At 39.1% G+C, this 15,760-nt stretch overlaps 1 protein-coding gene across 1 annotated transcript in view; it reads right to left on the reverse strand.

Annotated features, from left to right (window-relative positions):
* LOC127431107 (A disintegrin and metalloproteinase with thrombospondin motifs 2-like) overlaps positions 1-15,760 on the reverse strand; it is a 148,688-nt gene that overhangs the window by 11,402 nt on the left and 121,526 nt on the right. The window contains exons 14-18 of the mRNA XM_051681367.1: positions 14,522-14,645; positions 4,337-4,417; positions 3,853-4,016; positions 2,901-3,060; positions 2,666-2,798 (exon numbers count right to left, since the gene is read on the reverse strand). Coding sequence (XP_051537327.1) covers positions 2,666-2,798; positions 2,901-3,060; positions 3,853-4,016; positions 4,337-4,417; positions 14,522-14,645 — 662 coding nt within the window. The remainder of the gene's footprint in view (positions 1-2,665; positions 2,799-2,900; positions 3,061-3,852; positions 4,017-4,336; positions 4,418-14,521; positions 14,646-15,760) is intronic.

The following is a 15,760-nucleotide window of genomic DNA, read 5'->3' on the forward strand; positions in this document are numbered from 1 at the left end:
CCTCTCTCCCCAGACAATCCTCGACCATGCCCTCGCCTCCACAGTCAAGTTATAAATGAGCTTCTTTTACTGAAGAACTGACAAGACATCCAGTTGATCTGAAATACAGCTGGTCCAGTTTTCATCGCACTCAGCTGAATATCATCACAAACACTGATTGCAACTCAAAGTGATTTTGTCACCAAGCGTTTTTCCTTCATTTTTCTCCAACATTAAAATGACACCAGAAAAAGGAGGCACAGCAGTCTGATTTTATTGAAGGTAATTTCTTCACTCACTGAAAGCTGCATATGGACATACACGTTCTACGGCAAATGTGGCGGAATGATCCACCCCTCTGGCTCGTCATCGTCGCCTCGCCTCTTAGGGCCGCCCTTCAGCCAGGCTCACGACAGGAGTTGGGCGGGAGAGCGAGAAGAGGTGCATAATTAATAAGCCTCATTTGGTCAGCGGTGAATGAAGCAGACCTGATGGGAATAATGCTTCATCACCGCTGTCTTTAAAACGCGGTGCGCACCTCTTCTCGGGGAGCCGGCTTCAAACCTCCATGTGTGCACACACTGGCATCCTTGCACGCCCAGGACCAGAGCTGGGAGGGATCGGATGAATGGACGTGCTGACCCAGCCCGTACCTGGGCTTTCCTATGGACACTACCCAGCCCCTTTCACGGAACCCCATTCACCGCGAGGATGCCAGATTCCCCCATTTATGAACATTATTCCCCCTTGGACACTTTATTACATTTTTACGTTTATTATTGTTTCCAATAAATGCCTCTCCAAGGCTTGACGCCACACCCACTGAGTCTGTCTCTTGCTCACCCTGCCACACAAGCCACGATGGGATAAATACACAATCAAGTACTTTCAAAAGGTAAAGTTACTCCATGAATCGCTTCCTAAGGGTGTTTTCACACCTGGCTTGTTTGCAGCATTTGTTTCGGAACCTGGTGCGTTTTCTCCCTTGATTAAGTTTGCAAAGGCATATATAAACATGGCAATCACACTCAGATCCGCACCAAAATAATCAGTCTGAGACCACATGGACGGAGAAGAAATCTGTAGGTCAGCTCGTCACTGTAATTCATCATCAAAACGTGGATATAACCGTATTAGCTTTAGGTCAATCTTCACAATTACTTCTCTCTTTTGGATAGCGGCAGAACAGAGACAGGTAGGAAGGCGTCAGCAACTTTTTGACAGAAAAAACTTGGCTTCACTCTTTCTGTGTGTATGTGTTTGTGCAAGCGTGCAGGTTGTTATTTAGGCAAGCTCCAAGTGACAGGGAATCAGAGAGAGAGAGTTGCAGTGAGTTGGTATTTTTGTCACCCCTCCACCAATTTGTATCAAAGTGTGTCATACCTCTAACTGAAGAGAGTGTGAACAGTCGGCAACTGTGACACCCTCTGCCAAAACTGAGTTGTTTGGAGTCTGCAAGTGTGACGCCAGCTTTAGTGGCATCAGAGTTTGAGGCACTTAATTGCAAGTGAACTAGATGTCCTCAAGCAAAACTATATATTCTGCTCTGTTTTATGAGTTATGTTTGTTATCAGTACTTATTACTTTTGTATCGACAAACATCACAAATCTATACACATTTTCCGATATTTTATAGTGTTTTCTGTACTAACTGTTGCGGAACAACCTGCCCCGCTCTCTAGTCATCGTCACCCCGCCTCTGAGGGCTGTCCTTCAGCCAGGCTCACAACGGGAGTGGGCTGGAGAGTGAGAAGAGGTGCATAGTTAATAAGCCTCGTTCCGACAGTGGTTGATGAAGCACACCTGATGTTAATAAGGCTTCATCCCCACTGTCTTTTAAATGCAGAGTGCACCTCTTCTTGGGGAGCTGGCTTCTATTCTCCTTGTGTGCACACACTGGCATCCTCGCTTGCCCAGGAGCAGAGAAGGGAGTGTTCAGGCAAGTTTGATGCGTCACCGGACCCGCTACTCTGACCCCTGGCGTGAATTAGATGTGACGCCTGGGAGGACAGCATGCGTTGCGGCAGACGGGCTAGAGGCCGGGCCATTTTCCCCTCTCACCTGCCATGGGCCTGGCCAAGGACGCCCTGCGTGCCAAGGTGTCTGGGCCATTCCATGGACACTTCCCCAGCCTTCACAGAGCCCAGTTTTACTGCAAGGATGTCAGATTCCCCTTTATTTTTGATCACCATTCCCCCTGGACACTATTTATTTCCCCTTTTGGACATTTAATGTTTATTATTATTTTTAATAAATGCCTCTCTGAGGCTTGATGCCATACCCACTGTGTCTGTCTCTTGCTCACTCTGCCACAAATCATTTAAAGAGACTGCCACGCTGCTATTTGATTTTTTTTACACACCAGCATATTATTGTGGTATAATGTATTTTAGATAACCCTACCTCTAAACGGCACATAAACACAAAATAAATTGTGGTTGGCCACTTAATATGTCAGTCGGACAGTCTCTTCCTGTCAAAGTAGGTGGTTCATGACCAAAATAAGCTGGATTGAAGAAAATACTTTTTGCCCCAGGCTATGCAAGGCTACATTACAGCTAATCCATCAATCTTCTTTTACCTGTACCTTTGTGTCATCCTCTGCCTCTTATGTTTCAACGTTGAGAGTTCAAGTATAATTTTATGATATTAGTTTGAAAACTACCACATGACAAACCATGCTTACATTGGTTCTGAGCACTCCTTCTGGTTACAGGCTCGACTGATGGCACGGGGTTTGGGTATGTTGGAGCAGAGCGTGCGGTGCACCATTTTGCCATCCGATTTCCTCCGGCATCCAAAACGCGTGTACTGTTTCCCTACAAGCCAGACAAACAGACACATTGCCAAAACACAAGCTGCTGCTCCATTGATCCAAATTTCACTCAAAGCTCTTGCCTATGTGTCATAATGCTGTGTACCTCCGCTACATGGCTTGGAGCAGTGTGACCACTTCCTCAGAGCCCACTCGAAGTAGACTGTGTCATCCTGAGGCAGGGTGTTCTCCATTGATGAAAGTGGATCTTCTGCCAGTATGTACTTGTATGAAAGAGTGACTTTGGATGTGCTCTGAGAGTGGACCTAGTGAAGATGTTTGACATTGTAGAACATTTTGACATTTTTAAAATACATTCGGTTGACACCATGACATTTAAGCTTCTTTTAAGCTTGACTTGTCTTAAAGACATAGTTCACCCAAAAATGAAAATTCTTTCATCATTTACTCACCCTCATGTTGGCAGAATGTAAGCCTCAGTCACCATTTACTTTCATTGTATGAAAAAAATGCAATGAAAGAATAAAGATGACTGAGACGAACATACTGCCTGACACTTCCTTTTGTGTTCCATGGAAGAAAGGAAGTAATACAGGTTTGTAACAACATGAGGGTGAGTAAATAATGACACAATTTAAATTTTTTGGTGAACTTCTCTTTAAGGTTTAGCCTTAGTATTGGATTTGTATCCTTAATTGTCTGTTTATGTAATTGTCACAACACAAAATGTTTATTGAATTGAATAATAGTTTATTGCTCATTGAATACCGCACTGTTAACTGGTACATTGTACACTGCCTACAATTTAAAACAATAGTGTGTTAAACAAGATGTGTTATGCAACATTTCACATTTCAAACAATAGTCTGCTGCTAGTTTGTCATATGACCTCATCAAACCAGTCTATGCATACAGAAAATTAATGTATTATGCACAGCATACATACTACACACTGGAGAAATAGTTATATAGACATAGTATCTATCTAATAGCTCTAGCTACTGACACTCAGCAATCAGTTGGTCAAAATGTTGTAATACACACCAGATGGTGCTTGTTAGGTTTGAGGGCTGATATAGCCTAATTATCATTCTCACCATGATAAGAACTCCATATTTAAGTGGTCCGGTGGTCTGTACCGCCTCCATGTCATCATCGTTAGTGTACTCCCACGCCACACCTTTCTCGATCACTGTGCGTGACTCTGGAAAATCTCCCTCATCATTCAGAAAGAGATTATCTGTGGCTTGGTTCTTCACCGCTATGAGAGGACAGTTTATCTTTCACTCCATGCAGTGTAACTCATAATAATAAGGCAGTGGGAAAAAAGAGGATCAATCTTCATCAAGCTGATTTTATATGTGTTTTATGTACCTATAAATCATTTGTATTGGAAGGCATTACTTCCAACTAGCTAAGGTGCTTCATGGCCACTGAGCTGGAGCTTCTAATGTTCTCAGAGCCAGGTGGAGTCCAAATCTCTCCATCAATATCAATCAGTGGGAAGCCAGACACTTAAGTTATGAGTTTCAGTGTCTGAGTAATTAATCACAAATGCATCTGCTGGAAAGAAGGTCCTACCTAGAATATGTGGAGTTCCTTTGAATTCACGGATCAGTATGTGGCGTGCTCCTCTCGGGATCTCCAGGATCTTCAGAAAACCTAACAATAAAATTTCCCAAAATGAAAATGAGAGACAGGACAACATACAGTACACGAGTCTAATAATCCTACTTATTATTACTTTAGCAATAATTGCAATACTAGACTAGTCAAATGCCTATTTACGTGTAAGCTACTTATATTCAACACTGTAAAATGTGGTAACCTGTGATTGTTGTTATATTATACAGTACTGTGCAAAAGTTTTAGGCATTTATGATGTTTCACAAAAACATTTGTCTTAAGATGGTTATTTATATCTTCAGCTTTAGTGTGTCAATAGGAAAAATACATTTTAGACTCCCAAACTTTACTTTTGCAAATAGAAAAGATTAGAAAAGAAGAACAGGGCGCTCTGCAAGAGATGGCATGGCCCCCACAAAGCCCCCCACTGAACATCGTGTCAGTCTGAGATTACATAAAGAGACAGAAGCAATTGAGACAGCCTAAATAGATAGAAGAACTGTGGTGAATTCTCCAAGAAGCCAACAACCAAGAAAAACTGTGTCCAGGTGTACCTAGGAGAATTGGGGCTGTTTTAAAGGCAAAGGTGGTCACACCAAATATTGATTTAGCTTTTTTATGTTTACTGGCCTTTGTATGATGTTAATTGATAAATGAAAACTATTTATGGCATTATTTTTTGAAGACATCCTCACTATGCAACATTTTTCACAAGTGCCTAAAACTTTTGCACAGTACTGTATATTATATTATTTATTATTATTTTTATTATATGATAGCTATTTCTACTGACTAACTTTTCTAACATTTCAAATTAGTTTTGATGGTATAATATAAAAGGGTCAAGTTGATGTTAAATCAAATTAATCTCATGAACATAATTTGTCCCTGGCAACATTTCTGAAAAACGAAATTACGTACTTTATAACACGTTTCACTGCAGTTTCCCAGTGAAATATTCAGTGGGGGGTGCCAAAAGTGAGTGAAATGGTGTTGTAATCAAATGAGATTTTAATGAGTAAAACGTATCTCCCTAACCTAAAACTTTACCCTAAACTTAATCAATAGTGATCTAAAATCAAAGAGGTAGACACAAAACAGACATCCTTACACTCAACCAGTGCCCAAACCTAACCAATAGTGTCCAAAAACAAAATGAGAAATGAAAAGAATATTTTCTGAAGCAACTTAATTAAATTTAAAAAAAATTATTATAACATGAACACAGTTTGAACATATTCACTGAGTCACATACAGTAGGAAGTAAATAATGAAGACTATTAATATATATATATATATATATATATATATATATATATATATATATATATATATATACACACACACATACACAGTATTGTTGCATAAATGTTGACAACAAAATGTTGCATAGTGAGGATGTCTTCATAAATAATGGCATAAATAGTGTAAGGCTGGCACCAGAATGTCTATGCCCAAAATGCGCTATTTCCAGTTAAAGTCAAAGAACTTTGTGAGAACCAATGTCATAAAACTCACACAGAAGAGCATCTCCACCTGAGACAACACATCCTACTGAGCAAGGACTATAAAACACAAATCTCACTCACATCTGCCCCCTCTCTCACCTCAGGTCACTTTCAGGTCACCAAAAACTAAATTATGACTTATCCTGTTCTGTAATGTAAAAGGTTTTCTGATCATACATGTTTGGTATCATTCGAGAGGTCTCAGTGTAACTGGTAAAACGGTCTCATTCCCTTTCAGCAAAGTCAAATCACAAGTAAGATTTAAGAACTTAGTAAAATACCGTATTCTATCCGGGACATGCCCCTCCCAAGTCTCTCACAGGGACTGCTGTATGCAGATTAGGTGCATTCTTTGTAAACATCAAACGACCTACTCAATCACAAGTTTTCAAAGGTCTACCTTCAAACTCCTAAATTGTAAACCAACTCCTGAATAACATCAAACACACATCTGAAATAACAGTAGAATCATTTGGTATTCAAGGAGAGATGACAAAGGAATAAGGGTCTCTGTAGCCAGAAGACCCACACAGAAAACATTGTGTGTAGTTTTTTTAATCTACCAGGTATGCAATTAGAATTTCTTATGTTTGGTAAATGTTTGAATGGAATGCAACTTTAATTATATTATTATGCGAGGAGCCACGTGACAACATGCGAAGGGCAGACATGTGAGATACAGCTCTGCGCACTTTGCAAATGTTTTAAAATTATTTTCATGATATAATCCGGTGAAATTCGATACACCCAGTTACACATTTGCTGTTTGAGGTAAACATGGCAAAGAAGTTAAAATCCTAGGGCTCTGGAGACATTAACAGACACTTACGGGTTCAAAATGAAAGCCCAGACAGGCCTGTGGACCGGGGACACGATTTGGATGGCGCGGCAGGAGAAGGAATCCAGTGTCAACTGTCCAACATGTCGGTGATGTTGACGAAGGTACTTGCGGACTTGGAGGATCTCGCTGTAATATGTCGATCGATTACGGCGATGGAGAAAAAAGAATTAGTTAGTCACAAGAGTGACAGATGTTGAAAGACGAATCAATTACTTGGAGTCATCAGAGAGGGAATTAGCCGCTAATCCGCCCGCGACCAAAGTTGATTTGGAACGTGTTCTTGAAAAGCTTGAAGATCTTGAGAATAGAAGCCACAGGAATAACATTCGAATTGTTGGAATTCCTGAGTATGTGGAGGGCAGAGATATGGTTAAATTCCTAGTCAAGCTTTTCCTGAGTCTGCTCGACATAACAGGCCACAAGCTGGAAATCGAGTGAGCTCACAGAGTCCCAGCTCACAGATCTGCTGAGGGAGAAAGGCCCCGAACGATTCTGGCCAAATTTTTTAGATCATCCAATAAAGATCTCGTGTTGCGCCAGGCGAGGAGCAAAGGAAAGCTTTCTTGGAAGAATTACAATATTTTCTTGTTCCCGGACTTTGCGAACTCGACAAGAGAGAAACGTGATTGGCTTAAGGAATGCAAGAAACTCTTACATCAGCGGAAGATCACTGTTGCTCTTATGTTTCCGGCCAGACTGAGAATAAACACCAAGGATGGCAGCAAAGTATTTACATGTCCCAATCAGGCAATGTCTTTTATTGAAACAATGGGTGAGTAACCTCTGGGTGTTTTTCTTGTGAGTGGATTGACTTACTGTACATACTCTGGCTTTTTGAGGAAGCTGGGCACCATTTTTGTTTCTTTTTGCATTGGCTCCACCGAGCAGCTGGAGTTTGTTTTGTTTTGTGGATTAACACTTTTCCTTAAAGAAACTTTTGCATTGACAGAAGATCACTTTTACAATGAAGTTCCAGGGCAGATTGAAAATAGACACTACGGATGACCAGAAAATATCTACATGCCCACACAAAGGATGTCTTTTATAAAGTTGGCGGACTGTGTAAATCATGGGATATACTTTTATGCGGCCTCCAAGTGAATTGATTCTTGACCATCCGAGGAACCGGGATGCGTTTTTAGTTTCCTTTTGTGCTGGTTCCGCCTAGCGGTTGGAGCTTGTTTTGTTAAATAACACTCGGGACAGTTATGGCTGAATCTGTCAGTTCCTTGTGCTTATGCCTCCTGTTGGCTGGAGTATGATTTGTGGAGTATTTTCGTGGGACATTGGAATGATTACGTCATCTGCTGCACTCATCAGCTGGCTCACTGAAGATTCGTTTGTCTGTCTGAGGAAAATAAATGGCTTTATATCGGCTGGAATTTGTTTTGTGAAGGAACACACCTTCGAGACAGTTCTGTGAATGAGTCTACACGTTCTTTGTGTTTATTCTGCCTATTGGCTGGGGTTTGTTTTACAAAATATTTGATGTTATGTAATTTTCTCTAACAAATTTGCGAGGCAAAATTGAGCAATCCGATGGCAAAGTTGTCACGGGGGCTCTCGTAGGCGTACAAGGACTCTTTGAGTTTAAAGGGATTGACACCGGTTGACACTTTTGTGCACAGGGTTAATGCGCAAGTTTTTCTTTTTTCTGTTTGTTTTGTTCGGGGGGAAGTTCGGGGTTTTATTGTTGCATTAATGTTGAAATGTGGTCCTCAAAATTTTGTTTTTGGCACACAATTAATTTTTTCTATTATACCAATATGTCAAATGTTAATATGAGTGGATTGTCTCTCTCCACATGGAATGTAAATGGGTTGGGGCACCCCATAAAAAGAAGGAAGGTTATTTCTTTTCTTAAGCGTAAGAAATATGATATAGTGTTTCTTCAAGAAACGCATCTTTCTCCGCAGGAAGCTGAAAAATTTGGGAAGATATGGGGTGGACATGTTTTCTTTTGTGCTGGCTCAAGTAAGAGCAAGGGAGTCATTATATTGGTAAATAAACATTTACAATTCAAATGTCTCAAACAGTTTAATGATAAATTAGGAAGAGTCATAATTGTTTTAGCAGAAATTCAGGGGCAAAGTCTGATTTTGGCTAATATTTATGCACCTAACACTGATGATCAGGGCTTTTTTTTTTTTATAGATCTTGAGTAAAAGTGTGTAAGCCCCCTAGAGCAACATTGATGCTTCACAGGATGTGTAAAAATCTTGGTCTTACAGATATTTGGAGACTTTTGAACCCATTTGGTAGAGACTATAAATTTTTTTCATCAGCCCATAAGATTTATTCTAGAATAGATTTTTTTTTATATATATCCAAATCCCTCATTTCATCTGTTATTGATTGCTCAATTGGAAACATTTTAGTCTCGGATCACAAATTGGTGAGTTTAGAGGTGTTGCCACATATAGAGAAAAAGAAATCGTATAGTTGGCGCCTTAATGTATCCCTTTTGCAAAATCCTGATTTCCAACAAATGTTAAAGACTGAAATCAGTGTTTATATGGAGACCAATTGGTCCTCAGTATCCTCTGTGGGCATGGCTTGGGAGGCACTTAAGGCGGTTCTTAGGGGTCGGATCATACAGTATGCCTCATTCATCAAAAAAATCCAAAGCACAAGAACTCGTGGAGTTGGAAGGAAATATTAAAAGTGCAGAGGCAGAGCTGAAGCGCCGTATGTCATCTGATGGCCTCAGAGAATTGACCCGATTGAAATATAGATATAATACTATTTTGTCGCAGAAAGTGGAGTTTTGGTTATTCAGGGCAAGACAGTCATACTTTGAGTCAGGGGACAAAGTAGGGAAGCTTTTGGCTAGATATATAAAGCAGAGAGAGTCTCTTTCTATCACTCCTTCAGTGAAATCTGCTGGTGGTGAAATTTTTACCTCAGCCATTGATATTAATGATGCCTTTAAAGAGTTCTATCTTGATCTCTATAGTTCCACGTCTTCGTCTACTGATGAAGATATTAGAAACTTTATGGAACCATTAGATCTTCCTAAACTGAAGACTGAGCAAAAAAACTCTCTTGATTCTGAGATAACCTTGGAGGAGCTTGATGAGGTAATTAAGTCCCTACCTACTGGCAAGTCTCCAGGGCCAAATGGTTTTGCCACAGAATTTTTTAGATCCTATGCTACAGAACTGGCTCCACTTTTGTTAGAAGTTTATACTGAATCATTAAAGAATGGAAAGCTTCCTCCAACCATGACACAAGCCCGGATCAGTCTGATTCTTAAAAAGGACAAAGACCATCCAATCTCCCTGATCCAACTAGATGAAAAAATGTTGTCAAAAATTTAAAAAAACTGATTAAGTAAGGTTATGACATCTCTTATACATATAGATCAGGTGGGGTTTATTCGGGGCCGCAGCTCTTCTGATAACATCAGGCGTCTCATCAATATCATGTGGTCAGTAGCGAATGATCAGTCTCCGGTCGCTGCCATCTCACTTGATGCCGAAAAGGCATTTGATATGGTAGAATGGTATTATCTTTTTAAGATTTTGGAAATGTATGGGTTCGGGAGTACATTTATTGGTTGGATTAAGTTACTTATAGACACCTTGTAGCAGTGGTACAAACAAATTGATTAATTTCAGATTATTTTACTCTGGATAGGGGCACTCGGCAGGGTTGCCCTCTTTCCCCATTATTGTTCTGTCTTGCCCTGGAACCATTAGCAGCCACGATAAGAAAGGAGGATGATTTTCCAGGGGTGGTTGCGGGAAGTGTGGCACATCAGCTTCTGCTTTACGCAGATGATATTTTATTATATGTCTCTGAAACTACTAGATCTATGCCTTTTTAAAAACAGAATTATTAATTCCTTTTCCAAGTTCTCAGGATACAAAGTCAATTGGTCTAAATCCGAAGCTTTGTCTCTGATAGCATACTGTCCAGTAACGGCTTTCCAGCTGGGCGCCTTCCAGTGGCCCAAACAGGGCATTAAGTATTTGGGGATTTTATTCCCAGCAAATTTGTTTGATTTAGTTAGTGTTCATTTTGACCCTTCAATAAAAAGGTTTTCGAGCAATGTGGGCAGGTGGGCTTCATTACATTTATCGATGATTGGGAAGGTTAATGTTATTAAAATGAATTGTATTCCAAAATTTAACTACCTGCTACAATCTCTCCCTGTAGATGTCCCCTTCTCTTATTTCAAGCAATTTGATAGCATAGTGAAGTCCTTCATTTGGAATGGTAAATGTCCCAGATTGCATTTTAATAATGGTAAAGAGAAAGGTGGGCTAGGCCTACCCAAGATTTTGTTTTATTACTATGCATTCAGTCTCAGACATTTGGCTCATTGGTCACTTCCACCTGAGAGAGCCCCTCCCTGGTTTGTTATTGAACAGGCAGTTCTTGCCCCTATTTCACCATTACAAAGTATCTCTATCAAACTAATTGGAAAAGTTAAGTTACACCCCGTTATTTCGCATTTACACTCGGTATGGACCAAGTGTCCAGATTGTTTAAATTGGACACTTATTTAAATGTTGCCTCGAGCATAAGGACCCAAGATTGTGTATTGGCAAGTCCCCTTTCTGCTGGCCAGAGTGGATTGTGGGGGGGGGGGGGTTGCTACACTCGGTGACCTATATGAAAGTATCCCCAGAACTCAGTTTTATAGGTATTTACAACTGTGCCACCTGCTTTGTTCTATTTTTGGGAATAGCACACACCCCCCTAAGGAGGCAGATGCTTTGGGAGAGGTGATTGCGGCTTTTGGGAAAGGTCATGAGGCATCAGTGTACTACTCCCTGTTAATTCAGAGTCTGGGGGACGGAGCCTTAACTTCTCTTATGAGAGTATGGGAGAAAGATTTCAACTTGGCATTGGAGGAAGGAGTGTGGGCTAAGATTCTTAAAAATGTTAAGTCTGCATCTAGAGATGCAAGGGTGCGTCTTATACAATTCAAAATTTTGCATAGATTTTACTGGACCCCCTCTAGACTGTATAGGCTTGGTCTGAAAGACACACCCACCTGCTGGAGATGCCAATCAGAGGATGGAGACATGGCCCATGTTTTTTGGTGGTGTATCGAGATCCAGAAATTCTGGTCGAAGATTCAGAATTTTGTGTGCGATGTGGTGGGCACCCAGGTTTCGTTTTGCCCCAGACCTTGTGTTCTGGGCGATGGGGCGGTCATTGATGTGGGATATGGCCATATAGAGAACTGGGTTCTGACCTGTGTGATGATCGCCAGGCAGGTTATTTTGAAGGGTTGGAGGTCAGCTGGTGCGCCCCCGTATCCGGAGTGGTGCACGGAGGTGGGTGGCAGCTTATGAGGAGGTGTCATTGGGAAGACGGGGTGGCTTGGATATGTTTATACGGTAATGGGGTAGGTATTTGGAATTTTTGGAGGGCTCTCGGGAGGGGTGTGGAGAGAGTAGTGTAATATAGTTAGTATGATTATTATGTGTGTGTATGTATGTATGTATGTATGTATTTATATATGTATATATATATATATATATGTGTATGTATGTATGTTTGTATATGTATGTATATATATATATATGTATATTTTTTTATATGTATATATGTGTGTCTGTTTGATTTTTATTTCTATATATTTACTTATGTTTGACCACAGGGTTGTTTTTTGGGGGGCGGGGTTGGGGAGGGTGAGGGGGGGTTGTGGGGTTTAAATGTTGATTTATATATATATATATATATATATATATATATATATATATATATATATATATATATATATATGTTTTTTTTTTTGTGTGTGTGATTTGTGTAAGAATTTCTTTTTTTGTAATATATATATTACATATATATATTACTATGCTTGGTTCACTGATAGCTTTGAGTTTGATTTATTATTTTAATTGGATTGTTTGAATGTATTACTATTACCTGGTCAAATAAATTGTTATTATGATTCATTCTGAAGGACTGTTTCTAGTATATTTCTTATTAACTACAAATCTATGGTCAGAGTTGGCTTAACTAAGCTACTTCAGAAGTAACCCATTAGTTAAGTATGTACCAAAAGGCTACACGGCAAACCGAGAATCTATAATAGAACATAGCCAAGTAGGATTAAACGGGAATACTAAGAGTAGGGCCGAGAATCTGTAAAACAGAACTTAATTGACTGGGGCTAAACGGTGAGTCGAGAATCTATACTGAATTTAGCCAAATAAGACTAAACGGATAAAGCCGAGAACCTATAGGGACTTAGTCTAAAACTTACTAATATCTGAAACTGATGAATTGGTAGTTAAAGGACCTACATCCAGCCGGCACAGGACCCAGATAACACTGAAATAACAAATGCAGTCTAGAAGAGAGAATTACTAAAAATAATAAGATACAAAACTTAAATTCAGAGCATAGATACATAAGCAAGGTTTTTCATAATTGGAGTCAGATGAAATAAAGAAAATAATTAATGATAAGATTAATAAAACATGGAACTCAAATCAAATAATCAAATAAAAAGACAGTGACACACAGGTACCTTCAGCCACGCTATTGGATGCCACCATTGGACCAATAGGTGGACCTTACAATAGTTTTCATTTATCACTAAATGCCATGCAAAGTCCAGTAAACATAAAAAAAGCTAAATCAATATTTGGTGTGACCACCTTTGCCTTTAAAACAAAACCAGTTCTCCTAGGTATACCTGGACACAGTTTTTCTTAGTTGTTGGCAGATAGGATGTTCCAAGCTTCTTGGAGAATTCACCACAGTTCTTCTATCTATTTAGGCTGTCTCAATTGCTTCTGTCTCTTTATGTAATCTCAGACTGACATGATGTTCAATGGGGGGCTTTGTGGGGGCCATGACATCTGTTGCAGGGCTCCCTGTTCTTCTATTCTAATCTTTTCTATTTGCAAAAGTAATGCTTGGGAGTCTAACATTTATATTTCCTATTGACACACTAAAGCTGAAGACTGTGCCTAAAACTTTTGCACAGTACTGTGTGATATATATATATATATATACATAATATATATAATATAAAATAATATAGTCAAGTTGATGTTAAATCAATTTAATCTCATGAACATAATGTATTTATTATATATATAAAAAAATAAAATAAATAAAAAACATCCTTGGATGGGTCTCAGAAATAGAGCATTAACTACAAGACTTTCTATACAGAAATACGATATATAATAAGTTGTAAATGATGGCTTAGATTGTCTATTCATTTAATTAATAATTACTGCCTTATTCATGCTTAGCTAGTGCATTATTGTGGACCCTTAAAATAAAGTGTTACTTTAGTTTTTAGTTTAAAGTTAATTTTTTTTTTTTTTGTTTATACACTGTAAAATGTTTTGTCAGGTAACCTAAAAAATGTGCTTCATATGGTAACATCTGAATGTAATTAAAAAATGCTACTTTAATAAATCGACCCGACAAATGAGGTTACACCATTGAAAGTTGTGTAATAACTGCAGGTTACCACCTTTTCAGTGTAGTAAATGAAGGGTGAAAAAAATAAAAGCAAAAAAAGAAACATGTAAAATGCTGAGAACAATCATGTGTTACTCACAACTAGCTCACTAAAGTAAAACATCACTATTTGTGTTTCTTAAGATGTCCTTCTCATCCCATAAATCATTGCAAATGATGTAATCAACTACTGATTAAAACTAATCCAGTTAAAACTATTGATTTATAGTAATTTGTTAAAAATAAAAACAACATATTTAATGTTTATTGCAAAATGAACGTAAAGTAGACTGAGACTGTAGAGAAACTCGATTACGCCATGTGCATCCAGGTAGAGAAGCTCACCTGGTTTCCTCGTGCTGCGGGTAAAGTTGCCTTTGACAATCTTGCAGGTGGAGTTGTCTCCTCCACACACCCCACACTTATCGTCCTCGACCTCTGAGGCGATCACATTGTCACAGCCCACTTTCTGTGCAGAGAACAGAGTTAACAGAACCAAGAATAGCCCTTAAGAATATCTTTTAAGATGTAGGTCCATCTCAACGGGATAGTTCATCCAAAAAATCGATCACAGTTTACTCATCATGAAGGAAGCTAGTTGTAAATGCAACAATAAGGATTAACCTGGAACCTTTAACCTGGAATAAATAAAGGGTTATCTACCTTTGCAACAAATTTTAAAGATTTGTATACAAAGAAAATCAAGATTAACTCCAATCATGTTTCTCTAATACTTTAAACTCACATTAAATTTTAATGATGGGTTAACTTTACAATAGAGGGGCTTACATAAAAAATAAATAAAAAAAAAACCATTTTGATAATTTTTTTCTGGTATTTTTTTTAGGTTTAAATAAGAGGTTCATGTTTTAATTGCTGATTTACTAAGCAATGTAATTAATGCATCACATTAAAGTAACACCTACACCAACGAATCCTTGATAGCTCTAAACTTTTCTTAAAAGAATAGTTCACCCAAAAGGGAAAATTCTCTCATCATTTACTCACCCTCATTTCATCCTAGATGTGTATGACTTTCTTACTTCTGCTGAACACAAACAAAGATTTTTAGAAGAATATCTCCGCTCTGTTGGTCCATACAATGCAAGTGGATAGTGGCCAGAACTTTGAAGGTCCAAAAAGCACATAAAGGCAGCGTAAAAGTACAGCCTGATCTCACAGTGAAATCGGAAACAGGTGGTCGACTTTTCTTTGGCAAAAATCGGTATATGCTTACCAAAATTGAAAACACTGCCCCAAGTGGCCAAAGCAGGAAGTGTTGTAGGGCGTATAGGCACGTGTGAGCTCCGTTTATGTCCAGGAGAGGTTGGCAAAAGCTAGTTGTGCAGTAAGTTCTTTTCAGCTGTACAGAATGTAACAGTGAAGAGGAATGCATATTTTATGGACTCTACCCCCAACCCAAAACTAAACCTAACCATTAGTGGAGTAAAAAAAAATCTTAGGGGGAAAAAAATGCAACCTCAGAAGCATGCTCGTCACTGGTTTCAACCTGGATACAAACCCGGGTCTCTCATGCTGCTGACGCAATGCGCTGCCAGTTGAGCCACGTGGGAAGGTATGCAC

This window comes from Myxocyprinus asiaticus, chromosome 40 (assembly GCF_019703515.2).
Source record: "Myxocyprinus asiaticus isolate MX2 ecotype Aquarium Trade chromosome 40, UBuf_Myxa_2, whole genome shotgun sequence".
Classification (NCBI taxonomy): Eukaryota; Metazoa; Chordata; class Actinopteri; order Cypriniformes; family Catostomidae; genus Myxocyprinus; species Myxocyprinus asiaticus.